Source organism: Amphiprion ocellaris, chromosome 3 (assembly GCF_022539595.1).
Source record: "Amphiprion ocellaris isolate individual 3 ecotype Okinawa chromosome 3, ASM2253959v1, whole genome shotgun sequence".
Classification (NCBI taxonomy): Eukaryota; Metazoa; Chordata; class Actinopteri; family Pomacentridae; genus Amphiprion; species Amphiprion ocellaris.
This window is the reverse complement of record NC_072768.1, coordinates 8299572-8319400: the sequence shown is the minus strand read 5'-3', so window position 1 is coordinate 8319400 and position 19829 is coordinate 8299572. Positions and strand designations below refer to the sequence as shown.

At 44.6% G+C, this 19829-nt stretch overlaps 1 protein-coding gene across 1 annotated transcript; it reads right to left on the bottom strand.

Moving 5' to 3' along the window:
* Positions 1-570: 570 nt before the first annotated feature.
* On the bottom strand, positions 571-17111 carry tshz3a (teashirt zinc finger homeobox 3a). The gene is made up of 2 exons (XM_023299976.3): positions 16668-17111; positions 571-4764 (listed from the first exon to the last, which is right to left on the bottom strand). Exons 1-2 carry the CDS (start codon positions 16705-16707, stop codon positions 1451-1453), a joined length of 3354 nt encoding a protein of 1117 aa, XP_023155744.2. The 5' UTR covers positions 16708-17111; the 3' UTR covers positions 571-1450.
* Between the last annotated feature and the right edge of the window lie 2718 nt (positions 17112-19829).

Here is a 19829-nt window from a genome sequence, read left to right as displayed (position 1 = left end):
AGGGCTCCTGATGGCATCCAAGCCCCCGTGGTAATCAGCCCACTCTGCCTGCTGTTGTAGCCCGCCTGCCTCCTCCTCCTCCAGTGGCTCGTTTCAGAAACATCTGGTGGTTTACATGCAGCACACACCACCTGCCAGACGCCTCGCAGGCAGTGGCACCACTCGCACCTCTCGAGTCCGCCCCACAACAACGCGACGGCACAGAAATCACTCACAATACTTGACAAAATGTGCTTGTGAAGACAACTGCACGGGAAAATGTTAAGGGTTTTTAAAGTTCTGCTTAGTGTATCTGCAGATGTAGCCTTGGAAGCAATCTGTCAGCTGATTTGTAAATGCTTAGTCATAACATTGTGGCACAACAGTTGGGGGGAGTGACTTGTGTTTTTTTTTTTGTACTGCAATATTCTAACAATCCAGATGAAAATTACTTTAAAAATTACATTTCGGACAAAAATGTCTTATCTCTCTTCATAAATAAAACTGCTTTGTTGAAATGTTGCTTTTTAAATTCAAAATGCACCTTGATCTACAAATATATCGGATTTGTAAATATGAAAGAAAACAATGTTTTTTATGCAGCAGTTAATTCAATTTAATCATAGAAGCACAAGGCATTAACATATCTGTATTGTTTTTTTTTTTTATCAAATAACATTTATAAAACTATTGTGCAAAACAGTGTCCTTTTAATCTTCTTCAAAGGCTCTGCACCAGTGGATAGTCATAGTCCTCTTAAATTAGGAAATATAACAAGTATGCATAATTTAAACAGCAAATTGTAAGCTTACACACTCTATATACATTTTTACACAGACCTGGATTTTAAGTGCCCCTTACTCAATGATAAAGAACAAGGCAGCGTTTACAATCAGCAAGAAAATCAATAGGCTGTACAGAGAAAACTATAAAAACAAGCAATGAACTTCTGCTGTTTGGCAGATTCTTTTCAGGAGCGTTCCCAGGCATTTGGCTGTTTTAAGATGTTAAAAAATGACCAGTTTAAAAGGGCATTTTTAAAATCTGGACAGGACAGGACTGTACAAATGTAACAGTAAAACATGCAGTCTACCAGCAAATCAAAACCAAACTCACAAAAATACAAAATAAATACAATAAAGTTAATACATTTCAAGTTAATAGCTGACCTTCTAGTCAAAAAGTTTCACCGTGAACATGAAATAATCTGTTCTCAGTCGTCTCACATGAACTGAGGGAGCTGAATATCTTTGACCTACAGTATATTCTGATGTGAAATAAATGTCTTTTGAAATACAGAGAAATCAGAAATGTGTATAGGCCGAATAGATGTAAACACCTTGTGCTGACATTTTAATAGTAGTTCATGGCATCTTTGTGCATTACGACACATTTCAGATATTCTGTTTAAATTTTTTGTTTAACAGTCATTCTACACATGTTTTCCAGTATGTCTTCTGCTACGAGTAAATTAATGTTTCTCTAGTTCACACACATAGAGCAGATGGTCCTCTGGAGACTTCCCATGGCTCTTGCTGAGGTGAAGCTTGATGGCGTGCTTAGTGGCAAACTTACGGACACAGAGCTGGCAGCGGTATACTGCCCCGTTACTACTGCAGTCATCTTGTGATTGTGGAGAAAGGAAGGACTCCAGGGGCACCAGTTTCTCAGTGAGAGAGTGGGACTCCCTGACAGTCTGTTTGGGGGACAGCTTTGCTAGGTCCCTGACTCTGAACCCCAGGTGGGCTTCCAGGTGGCATACGTAAGCTGCCGGGGTTCGGATCTGTGAGGCACAGTCGCTACAGAAGAATATCGGCTGACCAGAGTCCAGGTTCTTGAGGAACTTGGTCCTGCCCGTTCTCCTTAGCTGATACTTGACGTTAGCCAGCCAGTGGCTGATGGTGGTCATGGAGAGACCTGTGAAACGTGATACGTGCATTCGTTCCTGTGGGCTGAGGTCGTTAATGATATACTTCCCCTCCGACGTCTGCCTCAGGCTCGAGGCAAACTGAGCCTGCAGAAGAAGGAGGTGCTGTGGGTTCCAGTTGGAGTGGCGGCCTTTGCGTTTGTGACCGTGCAGGGATGCGTCATCATCATCATGGGTGGAGCCCACAACTTCAGTTTTATCTGTAACCCGGGACCGTGTAGGAGGTTTTGTGACGTGGTGGGACTGCGTCAGGTTTCTCAGCATGTCTGATATATCAGACAATGCGTTTTCGTGTAGAGGACTGGTGGACGTGTAGGGGGAGACTACAGTTAGTTTAGCAGGAGTAACAACAGAGATGGGGGAGATGGAGGAGGCTGTGGATGAGGGTGTGAGAGGGGCTGAGCCTACAGAGCCTCCTCTGTCACTTTTCCCTTTTGTGAGGTCCATAGGCTGGTCATCACTGGGCTGGCAAAAACTATTATTGACTACACTTTCTGTCTTTTTGGTCTGTGACGGTGGAGTGGCCACAGCGGCCTTCTCAGCCATGCTCTGGCTGAGCCTAGAGAGCAGGCTCAGGGGATCTTGGTTTGGCAAAGAGGGCTTGGCTGCTTTCCCCAAATGAATGTTCATTACTGACTGAAGAGCACTTAGAGGGTTGACAAAGGGCTGCTCAGGAGGAGTATGACCAGTGATAATAGCAGTGCTGCATCTCAGCGTGGAGGCAAGTGGGGATTTGACTGCTGATTCTCTCTTGGGTTCTGTAGCTGGGGATGTTCTGTCGCTATGGCTTCCCCTGTCGCTATTGGCTGGAGTAACTTCCCTCCATTCCCGAGGTGAGTCAGCCTCTCCTCCGTTGTGTGATTCTCCAGCATCGCTACTGCAGGGGGAGAGTTGGTTCTCCCTCTTTGGAGACAACTGCTTAACCCTTTGCTCTACTTTTGCTACTTTCTCAGTCACTTTTTTCACTAGATCCTCCATTGCCTGGAAGTTGTTGCTGGGAAAGGGGGAGGACTGACTAAGTGGTGGGGAAATGAGGGGCTGGTTCTTGGCGAGGGAGGACAGTGATCCGTCAGCGCCATTGAACAAGAACTTCATCTGTGAGTTCTTTTCCATGCTGCCCTGTTGGAGCTTGAGGGCACTGGGGAACTGATACGCTGCATGGATGCTGGGGTAGCCCCCCCAGCTTGGATTCCCACTCTGCGCCTTATTGATGGCTGATGTCACAGTGTTTTCCAGTGATTTGAGAATATCAAATCCCCCTTTAGGGCTCTCCTTCAGGTCTTCTTCAGTAAGATAGCTATACTTTGAAATGTCGTATTTTTCCTCCCTCTCAGCATCCTCCTCCTTACCAACAGTAACTGCAACCTGCTTCTCATGTTCAGCCTCTTCCTTAGTGCACTCCTCCTCAATCTCCTCTTTCTTGATCTCCTTGAGAGGAGGAGAGGTGGCAGGGGGAGTTATGGTAGTTTGAAGAGGTGAAGGAGAGAAGGTGGAGGGTGCGAGTGGTACAGACTGGACCCTCTGTTCAGTAGGTGTGGTAACTCTCCCAGGATTTGGGGAAGTGGCCTCTGGAAGTGTTTTAATTCTCTTTGCCACAGAGCTGGTCACCCTCAGGAAGTGTCCTGTCACCATCATGTGGGTCCTCAGCTCTTGAAGTGTATTATGGGAACTCCCACACTCCATACACTTAAGGATCTGGAATTTGTTGGATTCAAACTGCCAGGCGTAGCTCGCACCATTCTGGTGGCCGTAGCGGTTATTAGGGGTAGTGTAGGGGCCAGAGGAAGATTTCTGTGACGGTTCGCTCAGGTCTGGCTGCGAGTGCTTAGTTTTGGGGGTTCCTTCTCTAGAGCGTGGTGTGGCAGTGAGGTCCAACCCCACAAGTCCCCTTTTCTTTGAAGACAAGATTTTGGCTGCCACAGGGGCCATGGGCTCCTTCAGAGGCACTTTCTGGTAGTGTTTGGTCTTGATCATGTGGACACTGAGGTCCTGAAGGGATTCAAAAGAGTGGCCGCAATACATGCACTTTAAAACCTTCTGGGCATCTTCCTTCCCCTCCATCTCCAACAGGGACCGCTTTCGTGGTTTAGACCAGCGCTTTGCGCCACTGCCTGCCTTGTCCTGGTTGTCATCACGGTAGTGGCCTGTATCATTCATGTGAACAGTCAGCTCCACCAGAGTGTCATAAGCAGCGCTGCAGCCCTTACAGCGGAATTTACTGGCCCCAGTGAAGATTGAGCCAAACAGCTTTGGGTTTTGCCTGTGGAGTTGGACTGTACTAAAGAGGCTGGGCTCAGACTGAGGAGGGTGACGGCTCTGAGGAGGATGTTGTTGTAGTGTCTTTGCCACTGCAGATTGGTGCCAGTCATAGCTACCACTGCTGCAGCTACTGCTGCTACTAGTGCTGTTGCTGCGAGTTGGCTTCTCTGTAGAAGCTGAAGACTGTGTTGGCGGCGGTGTGGAATTAAAATTCAGTGGTGACCACAAGGGGCTGGTCAGGAAGCTGGAGTAGATAGCCTTCATTTGCTCTAAGGTGTCCATGGCTATAGGAGGTGTCTTAGTGCCAGCATTCAGAGATGCTGTGACCAAGTTTCCCTCAACTTTTCTGGAGGGACTCTCGAAGTCTGAGAGGCGATCACTGGTCTCACTCACGTGTGACTCACTGTCCATCTCTTGTCCCGAGAGCTCTGTGGCCTCAGCTGATTCCTGGTCACATGCCTGCTCCTTGGCAGTCCCTACACTTTGCTCCACAAACTCATCTTTCATGGGAAGGTCATCCTGCGGGGCTGAGGGCAGGTCGTCTGCTTCTGCTTCCTCATCCTCCACAGCTCGCTCTGTCAGCTCCTCGGGAGAATAGGCTGCAAGGAGAATGGAGACAAAGAGAGAAGGAAATAGATGAGTTAAATTGCAGGGAGTGAACACGCTATGTTAGAATAACTGGAGAAAAAGTTTCCCTGCTATGTGTGCCCGAGGACTCCCAGGGATAAATGAGCCATCTGTGTGGGAGCCTTTAAAGCTGAGCTGAGAAATTACAGTCATCCCATTTCACCTCATCAACCGTTGAGGTGTTATTTTCCTCTAGGCGAGCCTGTATTTATATACTACCCCAGCCACACGGAACTTATGCCTCCCCTCTTTTCACTCCTTCTATTGGAGGAAAACAAAAAAGAAATATCTTGGCAAAAACATAATGCACCATTTTATTTATCTCAGGGCGCAACAGCTTGAAATGAAAACTAAATCTGAAATTAATGAAGCCCAATCTCACTGTGGCATTCTCCTCTGGGGTAATAAATGAGTTGGATCAACCTCCATCTGTCAGTTAATATGTCTGACGCCTCTTCATCTGCCTCTTCTCTGATTACACACACATACATACTGACACACTCGCACACACACAGGCAAAGAGCAGATCTTGACGAATTTCAAGAAAGGGATGTCAGAATTCCATTGATGACATTTTGATATGTTGAATAGACATCCCACGGTGTCATCTGGACTGAAGTGAGTTCATTAGTTTCTTAATATGTAGGAGGCAGTCAATACTGCTGGTTCAAACTGTAATCTTAAAAGCAGATCTCAGTCCAAACAGGTCTTAAATGTCAAACATAATACATCATAAAAAACTGAAAAGGAGAAAATAATGAACAAAATAAAGGGAAGAATAAAATGAGATGAAGAGAAGAGCGGGATAAAGAGGACGAGGTGAGAGCGAGGATCGCCAACATGATGGCAATACATAAGTGGCCTGTCACTTTGCATGTTGGCGCCCACTGCTCTCATGGAGGGAGATGATAAGTGTGGGTGTGCACATGTATTTGTGTGTGCGTGCACCACTAACCTTCCCCCCTCCCACATGCCAACACACACAAACGCCTGTGTCTCCTGTGGCGACGAGTTCACCCACCAAACGCCAACTCACCCACCAACTCACCCCCTTCTTCCGTCGTGTCACCAGGCCCCTGCTCCCCTCATTTCCTGACCACCTCACTCACGAAACCGCTCAACTTAAGGAAAAACAAATAATCTCTGAAAATAGTGGATGGCCTGTGGACAGGTCTGAGGCCATTTGGACAATATTGTAAACTAAGACAAATGCCACAGGAAGAACCTGTAGGTATAGGCTTTAATGGTTTGAGCGCTCACACAGTCAGGATTGTGTGAGCGGACACAAACAGGCGCACACACACACACACACACACACACACATACACACACACACATGCTGTGACTAAATCCTTCATCCCCCCTCCACCGCCCCCCGCACACACATCCAGTCTAAACAAAAATGTCATAGCTGAAATAACTCTCATTTCCAGTGCTAACAGCCAATCTCTAAGCAGCCATGCGGCTGGCGCTGGTCTGATTTGGGCCCTGGGGGCACAGTCAGCAGGCAGCCCCACTGAGAGGCCAGCCTAATGGAGACCTGGCAGGTGCGGCCCACTCTCCGTCCTCCCGGAGATTTGGTTTGTCACTGGGTATCCATTACCTGCCATTCTCCACTGATAGGCCCCGACAGCCCTGATCAAAAGATGTCGTCGGGCCCCAGTCCGCTTGGCAGTCAGTGGCATGTCGTTTGTAAAAAGGGCCAAGCAGGGTGTAAATAAAATGACATGATCACTTCCCCGGCCCCTCATGTTCTGGACACAATTATGATAATGTGGATGTGGAGGGGAGGGAGGGTCTGGGAGGAAGGAGAAGGGGGCGAGGAGGTAAATCGCTCACGCTCGGGCAAACATACGAGGGAGATATCTCACTGCTACCAAGTGACTTCCTTCACCCTCTTTCCTTTCACTTTCCTTTCTCTTTCTGCTTCTTTTTTGTGTGACATTTGTAGCAGATTCGGATTTAAAAGAGAAAATCTCAGACAGAACGAGGTAGCTAACGTGTTTGTTACTTGACTTCCATGCTCAGCTTGCATCAGGGGAAAATGGCGCACCACTTGACCAAGTTCTCAGGTCACCTTTTGCTTCCTCCAAAAGAAAATATTCCTCATTTAGATGGCACAGAAAGGGGGAGAAAAGTCCAATAGTCCGTCTATAACAACCTATAGAGTCAAACCGTGCTCCCAGGCAATTTAAAATGCAAAACAAAAACCATTATGTCTGAGCACTATCTGTTAATTTAATCCCCAATGACTGATAATCCATCACACAGGGCGACAACCACATCCAATTATTCTCCCTGCCTTGACTGACAACAGAGGTGATTTATCAAGCTAATAAAAGGTGATGGGAGTATAGAGGCTCCCTTAGAATAAATTATGAATATTATGAATACAACAGTACTCTTGGATGCAGTCTTAACTAATATCTAAACATATGGTGTAGGGCCAATGTATGAATTTTCCTAGTGTGTGGGTGTGAGAACGAGGGGGGAAAAAAGGCGAGTGTGTGTGTTCTTGTAATGATAAACTGAGCTGATGCCATGTGGAGGAAAGACAAGAATCATTAGGTTCCATGAATGATTCCTTTTGGGAAGAAGAAGGGGCGGGGAGCTTGGATAAGGAGGGTAGGAGATGCACTTTCACACAATCAACATCTCAGTCACAGCTCACACAGAAATAGCAATAACAAATTCACACAAAACACACAAGCTGTGGAGAATATAAGTCTCACATGCAAAAAACACACACACACACATATCACCTCAATGTACACAACCTCAAATACACCCCCACACAATTATAAATATAAATAAAGCTAGTCAGTCAGTTATGACACCCTCCCCGCACACAAATACATTCGTACACGCACGTAGATGCGAGCGATGAGGAAAGACAGTGACATCTTGGCATGCAGGAGGCATTCCTGTGGAGTATCATTTTCATAAACATAAGGGCCGCAGACGAGGAGGGAGAGATCATCTGATAGAAATACTGCAGTGCTGCTCTGACGATCAGGAACAACAGAGAGGGCAGGGACAGGGGGTGATTAAGCAGGAAGGGACTGTGGCTGCTTCTGAAGCAGAGGCTTTCACTGTCTCCGTCTCCTTCCCTCTGTCCTATGTGTTATTTCTCCTGCTGAAAGCACTGATGCTTCGTTTTAAACCGAGAATCCTGCACGTTTCCCGAAGAAGAAATCTTCTACTGTATGCAATTACCGCTGAAAAAAAAAGAAACTCAATCTGCATACACATTTGCATATATAAATTCGCAAAAACACCAACATCTCCTCATCAAGCTACAACTAAATCCAGTCCCCCTTTTTCTTTCAAATTGGGCCCCTTGATGACCAAAGGGAATATTCCTGATTTGGCCTCCACAGCTGGGGAAACAGTCTGCGAGCCAGATCACACCCAACAGAAGCAGGGTAAACAGGATGTGTCATTAAAAATCCTACCTGTGTCTGAACCACATACTCAAATGACTGCTTGGTCAAAAACGCAACCTTGCCAGAGGCATCGTGATTTTAAAAAGGGGAGTCCTTTGTGTGGTCAACATCAGTACAATATTTCATCTGTGTTTTATTATTATTTTTTTTGCTCTAAAAAGGTGCTGCATGGACAACAGATGTCTGTGTATTGTAGAGAAAAAAAATTGCACCGTATCTCAGGTGATTTTCCTGAAATTATTGTGGAAAAACACGGTGAGAGAAAGATCAGTTTCAAGTGCATACACCTCTTACATGAAATAATCTGTAATATAAATACAGCATGCACAATAAATTATATTATGCAGATAGAAAAGAGAATGCTTCATTAACATCTTAAAGGGATTTTTAAGAAACTAAAACAGAAATGAATGCTGTTGTAGAAGCATTACTAGTATGGGTTTTATATCTTGATTACCTCTTTATACATAAAGCACATGCACAGCGCACAATGACACAATTAGGACATCCACAAACGTGTTCTCTTATAGCTTACTATAAAGGAAAATGGCGTTGTTCAAAAGCAGCAAGAAAATCAAAGCAGGAATTCTGCAACCATGGACGATAATGCGATTTCTTCAATAGACAAGATTATTACTTAATTGAAGATAATAGAAACGGATGTTAACAGCAGCCTCCAAGACCTTTGATCCCATGTTGGTTGGGATATTCAGAGGATCAGACAGCAGGACTCTGAGAGGAGAGAGTTAAACTGTATCACAACATGACGTGTGTGTCTTGACATGTGTACAGTATTTTAACTGGACCTTGACGCCCTTAAACCAACACGGCCCCCTCAGCGGGGGGCTCTTACTGACAGGAAACAGCTCCAGAACACTACAGGACAGGAAGTCACCTCAGTCTCAATAAAAAAAAAACAAATACCACACAAAAAACCACCGCCTTTTACTCTCTTTCAAGTTTCCCAGCAGTCTAAAACTCTTTAAATAGATTAGAATAATTTAGTCCAAAACAGCCCCATTCTGTCAAAATAGCGGCAGATCAGTACCATACCTAAAATGCCTTTCTCTTGTACACATTTGTCAAAGTAACACACTCAATCAAACTTAGTTCTCTCCCTCTTTTCCCTTTGATCCCGACAAGCTGGCTGAAAGTCCCACGAGAAAAAATGTAACAGGTGATCTGTGGCCATTTGAAAAATTAACAAGTCCTGACATAAGTCGCTTTTTTTTCTTTTCTAGACATGACCTGAGCGCAGCTCACTTTCTAGGTTTTTTAATGCATAACGTTGTGCTTACACAGGCTATCGCGTTACAGGCGATCATGGATGTCTTTGTCAGTTTTTATTTGTGTGTGTTCTCTACCCCCTGATGGCACTGTGAATACATTGTGTCCGCCGATTGTAGTGCAGGATGTGTGATATGGGAGATGGGAAAAACAGAGAGATCATTCTGGCCCCAGGCAAAGCTTAGGGCTGAACCTTGTCAATGCACATAGTAAGAGAAGAGAGAGAGAAAGAAAGTGAATAGATTCAACCCTCAGCTGGTTGCTGCTGTGTTATGACTGGACCTCAAAGCTGCCAGCTGCACATACAGACCTTCGAAACCTGAAAATTCATCAGGTTTATCTGACGCGAGATGAGTCGCAAACACATAAAGGCTTCCTATTACTTACTCTAACACAGAGGAGAACGAGCCGACTGAACTCATAACGTCTCAGTGTGAAACAGCCACAATAAGCGATAAACAAAATGAAAACAAACAAAAAGAAAAAAATCAACACAAACTACTTCCACAGGTGCAAAACCAAGGGCAGTAACAAGGATTGAGGCTCGGCAGGAAGGCGGTGTTCCGGGCCGACGTGCACATCAAGCCTGTCTCGTCTGATGATACGTAGTCAGTCAAACTTCTTTCAACTATCCTACGTCTCTGCCTCATTCTTTCCATCACTCTTTATATACGCAATACTTGAGCAGCACTCAAGAAAAGCTCCATGAAGCAGAACTGCTGCTTATTCCCCCATTCTTTCAACTGTTTAGGCCTCATATCACAATGTTGTTAAAAGGTCACTGGGCTGTGTGAATGGGGCACAAAACAGTAACGCAGGAGGCTGAAATCTCTTGACTTTTAAAACTAAGCTGAGGATATTGTAGATAATACAGGTCCAAAAGTAGGAGTACTGTAAGTCTGACTTTTTGACATTTTGGAGTCTTTTTTTAAAATATATTGCTAAAGCCTTATAACATTTTGCTAGCCTGCAGTTTTGGAGCGAGACAGCACAGATTTACGCCTGAGCTTGATGCCTGAAGCCAACAGTGGTGATAAACGTGTCAATTTTAACCCAGTAATCTAAACTACCTGGACATGTAGAATACCTGAACTGCTTGTTAAACTTGTCTGCATGGAATAAACCTGCAGCAAGCACAGTAGAAACAAAGTCAAACAATTTTGTATACCTTAGATAACAAGTGAGATGTTTTTGTTTCTTTACACAGTAAACAGAGTGCTTCTATTGTTCTATCAGTTCCTGTTTTCTTTGCTGTATGAAATGAGTTATAAAGCTGCATAAGTGATATCATGGGAGTGACACAGCAGGACTTACAGGTATCTAGTTTTGACAAGCAGGCTGAGGAAATTATGTAAAATATTGACATGACTGGCAAATATGACAGAAAATCAGAAGTGAAATGCTGTTTTTTCTTTAAGTTTTGGGACCTGCATTACTGTAAATCTGACATTAAAGCTGAAGTGTAAATAATAATAAAAATCATACAGAGCTACACTTGAAAATTCAATTGCAGATTTTAATTTGCAAAGTAAGAGGTGATGCTGGGGTTAAAGTTCTGACTAGACTGAGCGTTGGGCTCTGGGATGAAGTTTCAGTTTTACTGCTGGAACTAAAACGGGAGCGTGTTTAAAATCGAAATTTAGGGTACAGGGCGAGGGGAATAAAACCGGGCCTGGGGAGTGGGACGACCAAACCCCTCTCTCAACACACAGCTGCTGCCATGATCGCCTAGCAACGAGGAGGTGATGGACGCAGCTTGAAGATGGATGGCCACCATAAATCACAGTAGTGTGTAGGAGGGAGGAGGAGGTAGGGAACATGAAGACGACAAAAAAAACAAAACAACAGTTTTTTTTCTCCTCACTTTTCTGTAACAGCAGCAGAGCTGGCCTTGCCTTGACCTCTCACTGCACTTTTATTCATGAATGTTGGGGAATGACGCTGGTCTGGGGACTCTTCTGGGCAAAACAAAATGGAAACTTTGCGGTAACCATTACAGTCAGTCATAGTGAATCCAATGGATCATTTTATAAAGCATAATTGCAATAAACTCCATAAAAGCTTCCACGTGCCCTTCAGTGTCTGGAGTTGTTTTTTTTTTCAGGATTGTGCTAACTTTTAAAAGATGATAATAATGACGGACTATACCTTTCATAAAGCAACCCTCCAGGCAAGGCAATCTGGGTAGTGTAGTTGCGGGATAAACATCCCTGGGCTATCTGATTATGGCTTACTGCTGCGGCACTGGTGTCTCGTAACACTCAGAGAGAGCGCTCAGCCATCCATCACACAGTGAGTGTCTGTCTAAGGCTTTCCACCCTGCTTCTTCTCGTCCTGGCTCTCCAGTTACAGCCATACACGGCCGGCCTAAATAATATTCTTCATGATAAATGGCACTATAAGCCTGGTATCCATCATTAATCTGATTTTTAAAGAAGCATCCATCTTGGAGAGAGCCTGTTAGGGCCACGGGAGAGCAGAGCAGCTCGGGTTCATTTAAAGGCCAGGCTGCTGCATGAGTGATACCTGTCAGCCCTGTTCATCAGGGAGCAGCACACACACACACATACACACACACACACACTCATACAGCATTAAACATTGACGCCATATGGCCGCGAGTACGCACACACACACACACACACACCTCCACATTGCCTCTGCGCGTGCTCCTTGTGCATATATTATGAGTAAACAACACTAACACACTTGTCGGACTTGTGTACTCACAAAGCATATTTCTCCCTTTCATTCAGACATCCAGAGACGTGTCATGGAAGAACATTCTGTCACTCATCAAAACACAACTCAGTGTAACTCAATCCTCCCTGTCATCTCGCAAAAATCTCCCCTCCCAAACGCTTCTCCTCAAGGGTTTCAGGAAAACTCACTCTTCCCTGGAAAAACTCTCTCACACACACACACACACACACACATACAGGCGACTGTTTGTGTGTCTCTCGCGAACCCATTCTACACCTCATTCTCCATTCCTCTCCTCTTTGTTTCTCTCAGTCCACTCTGTGTCTTGTTTTCCCCTCTTTCACTCTCTCTTTCTCTTCCTCTCTGCCCCCTCTCCACCTCCCTCCTCTGTGTGTCTGGTAAAGCCTGTTTGATAAATGACACATGTCACCGTGTCAGAAGCGAAGGGTGGGTCAGTGATAAATGACTCTGTTGAAAAGGAAATCGGCTCTCTGGCATGGCCAGGCTATTCTCCTCCTGGATTGGGTTTCAGGACCCCTGAAGAACGGAGCGGCTCAGTTTCCCCGAAAAAGAGCACACATCCCACCAGGCTCTAACGCTGTCTACCTCTGGGAGGGGGTGGCGGGAGGGTTTGTGGGGTTGGAGGGATCCAGCCTGTCCCAATTGTCGCCACAATGCAGCTGCATCTATCACAACAGCAGTGGGACTATTTTTACAAAGCCTCCGACTCAGTGCCCAGACAGCAGTCTTGTCTGAAAAACCTCGGCTGAAAGCACACTGAAAGCTGAAAGGGAAGAGTGGATGGCTAACGGTTTTCTATTTGTGACACTACTACAGCACTTACACTCCTTTTTCTCTCCTAGAGCCCAACCCTATGGCTTGACATCTGCCAAGTGTGTGTTAAAAAGGAGAGAAAGCCCATTACACCGCCCCCGCTCTTCTTCTCCTCATCTTCCCCACCACCAGGACCTCCTCCTCTTCCTCCCCCCCTGCCCTCTTTCTCTCTTCTCTTACACTCTCTCTTTCAGTCACTTGCTGGCAGGGTGGCACTGTTATCATTACACAGGCAGGATTTATGGAGTCAAGGCCTATGGCAAAAACAAAAAGGCGTCTGTCAATACCTGTGGGAAACACTCTGTCAGCCGTCCTCCTCCTCCTTCCACTGGTGCTCACAGCCTCATTAGGTATGCACTTATCAGACACATAGATCACAGACGTGACTCAACCTCGCCGGAATCCAGCCACAGGACTTTCATTAGCAACGAGGCCTGCAAGGCCAAAACATTTACCTCGCTCGCACCTGCAAACAACGCCGGTGGAGGCGTATTGTTGTTAAAGCTCGCTGGTGCTGTCAGTGCGTATGTCGGCCGAACAATTGTGAGCTCTCCTGCTGCTTCCGTAAGGGCATGCTTTTCACACATAAACAACAGGAAGGCAGACAGATATAAAAGCAGCTTACTTCATTCGACTTGACGCTTTTACAACCCAGTCACAACACGTGTGCATGTGTCTGCAATGTGTGCTGTAAATGCTTGTGTCTTTACTGGAGTCAACACTCCATGTTTGTCTATGTCTTGAGTTTCCAAAATTGGCACAGGCTACATAGGTGATGTGCAAAAGACAGAGAGATGGGAGGAGAAGAAGAAGCTTTAGGCCTGCAGGGTTCAGAGAATTATGGCCTGACCTCAGCAGGTGGTCTACAGTTACCATTCCTTTCATTGGTATCACGAGCCAAACCACAAACACATCAAACACAAAAAATCTGAAAGTGCATGTTCACTGATTTGAGTGTACGCACACACACACACAAACACACACACACACACTCACAGACAGACATGAGTGATGGCTGCCAGTCTGGCAGCTATAATCCTGACCCTGCAGAAAGAAGAAACTGTTGCTGTGGAGTCGTGTCCAAATCAGACTAACTCCCCTCCCTTCTCCTTCTATATCCGACTCTCTCTCATACTCACTCTTACGCAAATGGCCCCAGTTTTTGACGGAGAAGAAGCCAGGGTGGATTTCTCCGTGGTGACACTGACACATGCTACACTCTAAATACTGTAAATACACTGCATCCTTTCTGCAGACATACTGAACAGCTTAGAGATTCCAAGGAAATAGCCACGTCTTTGCCTGCATGTTGCTAAGCTGACGTTGACTTCCTGTTAAGTCGACGGAGTGCTTCAACTTTCTGAAGCCATTTCAACCGCTTCGGGTCCAAAGCTCGTGGCAAAGCAAATGGCTAGCCACACAGGAGGGAGGTCCAGAGCCGGGAAAGTCTCCCTCTCCCTCTCTAGCTCATGTTTGCTTCGGCTGTTTACGTGGCCAGCTGCCCTTGGTTGTTAAGAGCACTCAGACCTGACCCAGGTACGCAGGCCCATTTGTCACCTGCAGCAGAAAATTGAGTTACAGCACAACCAAAGGCGAGCGGCTCTGTGTAATATCAAGTTGATTACATCAAAGTGGTGGCAAACCTCATTGGGCCGGGCACCCCGAGCTTGTCATCTCCAATCACAGGGCCTGTCAGGACTCCATCAGCCTCACGGCTAATTGGACCAACGCTAATGAAGCAGGCAAAACAAGTTTTCTACTGAGGAGAGAGAAACCCTCTCAGACAGGAAAGAAAGAGAGGGAGAAGCTGAGAGAGAGTGTTGGAGAGACAATGAGAGAGCAAAGCAGGGTGGGTAAGTGTTGTGTATGTGTGTGTGTGTGTGTGTGTGTGTAGTGGGGGGGTAGATTTTTCATGCAAGTCTCAAGGTTGCAGTGGGCTGACTCTCCCCCTAAGTCCCTAATCAAGGCCCATCATCTGTCATCCTTTTCTTTGCTCTCTCTATCACCATGCTCTGTGCTGCAATCAATTCATCATCACCCTTTGTGTGCCACTGAACAGTTGACAACTTTATAACTTGCAGCTGCACGGGCTGACTGACAGGGGTGGAAGGGGAGCATGAAAAAAATGAAGAAATGAATAGATGAATGAATGAACAAAGAAGCGTGGTTTTCAGGGAGAAAAAGTTGTTTTCTAAAAACACAAAACGATCTACATTACAGCCTTTTATTCCCTTTCGTCAACAGAGGAGCAGGCAGTGTAGCAGGGAGGAGAGAGTAGAGGAGGAGATGAGGAGGAGAAAGAAAGAAAGAAAAAAAACATCCTTCTCACTGATCTGAAATCAGAAAGCTTTCAGTCATTCTTTATGTGCTCCCCGCGGCCACTCTGAGCCAGTGAGCATGTACATTAGGCTGGGGCATTTTGATGAAATAAAAGCCCAGGCCAGCTTATGGCTAAACAGAATGGGAGCACTCACTCAGCCTGTCTCTGATTGACCATTAAAGCCATTGATGAATGGGCCTGTCAGGGGAGAGACAATTAAATCAAACATGAAACAAAGCCGTTGTGACGGCCCGGTCTGACAGAGCAAACCCATTCCTCCCCTCCATTACATAGCACACGGCTCCTTTTACAACCCCTAACCCACTCCTCCCGCCTCCTCCACCCCACTGTATGAGTGCCACTGTGTGTGTGTGTGTGTGTGTGTGTTCAAAGTGAACAAGTGAGCATGTGCACATGGGAGTGTGATGTTCTCTGCTGGAAGTGTCTGTTTGTGTGTGTGATGTCTCACTGTGAAACCACTTTGTCCCCCTCCATACTTTTTTCTTTCACTTTTTTCGTGAGTCACTTGACCATCAGAGTGATAGAAAGTGTGTGTATGCGTGTGTGAGCAAAAAAAAAAAAAGTACACAGGGCCTTTCAAAGTGGTTTAAACGTGACGTCAGGGGCCTGCAACACATGGTGGGAAGTGATTTTCTGATGCAAATCGGGAAGGATCAGATCAAAGCCGCATGACAGCCAATCAATCAACCGTCAAATCAGACATGGCAACTGTCGATTATGGCTCCTTCCAGCCCACGGAACCCCATTGTCTACTCCAAAACTGTTTATCTTATCCCAAGAAAAGAAAGAAAGAAAAACTCGGAGGTAGAGCTCTCTCTCTCTCTCTCTCTCTCTCGCTTGTGCAAAGAAGTTATGCGCTCGGATCAAATGCGCACAAAGCCCTTCTGCTCCACTCATGGCACGCCTCGGGCACTCACCACCAAGAAAACACTGCTTATTTTTCCAAAAAGGCTTTTACTCTAACAGATCGAATTCGGCTGGCAGTTGGGATCGGGAGGGAGTTTGGAACAATAGGGAAGTTGAACTCATCCCGATGGCTGCTACAGCGTGGAAACGCAGAAACACACGAGCCCTGTACACAAACCCGCTTTAAAAAAGACAAAAGGTAACATTTTCTAGGAGAAGAGTAGCCAAGAGAGCGAAAAAAAAACACTTAAGTGGAAACGGAAATGCGGTGACTGTAAAGTGGAGCTTTACAAACAAATGTAACATCCGCAGCTTGGACACGGTAACGCTTATTTTTACGCACATTCTAGTTACGTACCTGCAGCGCGTTTGGGCGCTTCTTGTTTCCTCCTTGGCATTTTGTATTTGTGGGGATTTCCGTGGATGTCTTCTTTCTTTTTGATTATTTCATATAAGGAACCCCCTCGCCGTATCCGGGAAGATCCACCTCTTCACTCAAAAAAAAAAAAAAAAAAAAAAAAGATTCACGCTTTCGTGTAGTAGACTGCACAACATCGGGGAGTCCGATGGAAGGAAAAACTCAGAATCATCGTTACGGAATCGCAGCCTGCGGTGAAAAGTCGGCGGCAGGATGGAATAAATAAGGTTAGAAGGGGAAACGTGGATTTGTTTCTTTTGGTTTTTTTTTTGTTTTTTTTTCTGGTGGATTGATCGCGGTGAGAATGTCAGCGGTGATAGCCAGCGTCCACCTCGGCTGCCTGGTCTGGCAACAGGCAAAGTTGAGGGATAAGAGAGATGATCGCGTCACTCACAGCAGGAGAATAGGCAAACCCACCGCTCCGTTAACTCTTTACTTCTCAGAGAGGGGCGGACACCACGCACCAGTGTCCTCCTACCTCTGGTTATAACAGGAATCACAGCCACAGCAGCTCTCAGCTCAATATTACACACAGCAGGCATCATCACAAGCCACTAAAACCCTAAACTGTGTGCATAATATTCCAAAAATGTCACCAGACGTGTGTCAGCTTAACCAATTATAGTGTGAATGTGTCATGATAACATTTTGATGGGACTGTGACTTTGTTGTATTTATATCAAAATATCAGTCCTTATTATAGTTATTTTAAGTGAAAACAGTTGACATTTTTGTATTTTTGAAATACAAAATTATAGTAAATTACCCTGTCGCCTGAAATGTGTTTAGTCTGTCTTTGATTAGTTCTTATAATTATTAGATTTTTCTGTTTTGTGCAATCAACGCAGCTAAGATTGCAAAATAATCTATCTATCTATCTATCTATCTATCTATCTATCTATCTATCTATCTATCTATCTATCTATCTATCTATCTATCTATCTATCTATCTATCTATCTTAAACATAAATATCCTCTAGTCTGTCATAAATTTCCTCTATTTTGTACCACAAATCTCCATAAAAATAGGTCATTCTACTGATAATGACGTATGAAATATGATAGTATCAATGATTAAACATTTCTAATAGTCAAATTTTGTGATTATAGTAGTAAAATTATATTGAATTAGGTTCAACTTTATTGTCTTTATTGTTCCTTCTGCTCATCCTCATACAGTTTGGACTTATCTATCTATCTATCTATCTATCTATCTATCTATCTATCTATCTGCAATATGAAATTTTACTGACACTGACAAATGAAATATCATAGTACCAATGTTTAACATTTCTTATAACCAAAAATAGTGATTATTGTTGTAAAAAAATTTTGTTGAATTAGTTTTAACTTGTCATGGCATAAAATGAACTAAACAATGAACCAGTTCAACAATACAAAGCCATGCAAGGGACAGAAACTGATAGACAGCACAGTAGAATAAGTATGATTTTATATACATGTAAAAGAGGACAATATGTGGAGTGTCATGTGTTTTTATTTGTAAACACAGGTGATAAAAAAGACAGAAATTAAAAGGCCTTAGAGGTATTCATCTGTATTTGCTGCTGAAATAGTTTCCGTACCATCCAAACGCAGTTGATATTTTTCATAACTGGTGCAGAAATTTGTAACGCAACCCTCCTCCACCCCCCGATATCCCCAAAACGCAAACATGCCTGATGCCTTTTCTCTGCTAATTTAACCTGAGCAGTTAAATGTTAGCTTTCATCACAGTAAAAGCATCAGTTCTCCCATATATCCACATTAGCTGGAGATCAAAGCCAGTTCAAGGAAGCAGCGTTAAGTCTTAGTGCCAAGGTAATGAGTTTTTCTTTCCTTTTTTTTCACCGCTTGTCTCTCTTTTTTCTCGAGCCAACAGTATCTCTGCAGAGTGGGATGGTCCCGGGTCCTCCCCCTTCATGCTTCTGATGTGTTTTGACCCCTGCCAGCATAAAAAAAGATGCATACAAATACCAAAACATGCTGCCTGTAGGTGCTCGACACACAAATGCAGAGGAGTCAGACTCAATGATCTGCACCCACACACTCAGATAAACACACACCCTCTTTTTCTTACCTACATGCTTGTGCATCCTCACTCTTAGAGCCACAACTAAAGGCCTCTCTGATCAGGACTCGCCCCTGTCTCCCCCGTCTCACTAAGAGCACCGAGGCTGGATCCCTGTCACTTTAACAACATGAAATTACAACCCAAATGGGATGTCAGGGGTTAGCAGTGTCTCTAAGAGAACTATGTGAATATATATCCTCCTATGGACATGCCCCCATCTTGACCTCCCCCAGGAACAAGAAGTAACCCAGTGATTGGCGTTTTTACAGCCAAATTAAACCGTCTTGCAGCCTGCTGAAGGCAGGAGGAGAAAGCAGCCATTCCAAAATTAGTGAGCCATCATCATGACAGAAAGTAGCGGGGACATGGTGTCATCCAGCTACTGTATCGATTAACCCATAAATAGTATATGGCCTGTACGCTGTGGCTCTCCCAGGCTTGCACTGTAAATGGAACTTATCTCAGCTGTGCTGCTGTCTTGCTCTGCTGATATCTAGAGACTGCAACCTGACATTATGCATAGAATTAGTTTGATGCAAATTATTCCTTTGATGTTTTAGTGTTTTAACATTATTGTACCAATAAAAGTGTGCAAAATAATGTCGAGTATTTAATTCAAGAAAGAAACAGCACAATTCCTTCAGGCTGGTTTATTTAATTGTTACTTTATATAGAAAGTTTGCATAATTTACAAAATATTTAGATTAGTTTTGAAAGGATCATGTGTGATTCTCTCTTGTGTCAGGTAGATCTGCTGTATTATTCCTCTCTTCTTGTTCTTGACACCAGGATTATCATAAAAGAGAAACGTCTGTCAAGCCTGCATTGATTTGAACATGAGTTCGCCCAATCAATCTTAAAGTTGTGATTAAAAAGCATGAGCTGCTTCTGTTTTTCCACTGAAATCTTTTGGCAAGAAAAGAGAGAGGCCTTTCAATTTCATAGCCTCCAGAACACTCAAGTATTCATTGCGCTCTACTTTTTGCTTTCAACCTCTCTGCGGGAGGCAGGACTCATGACATCTATGT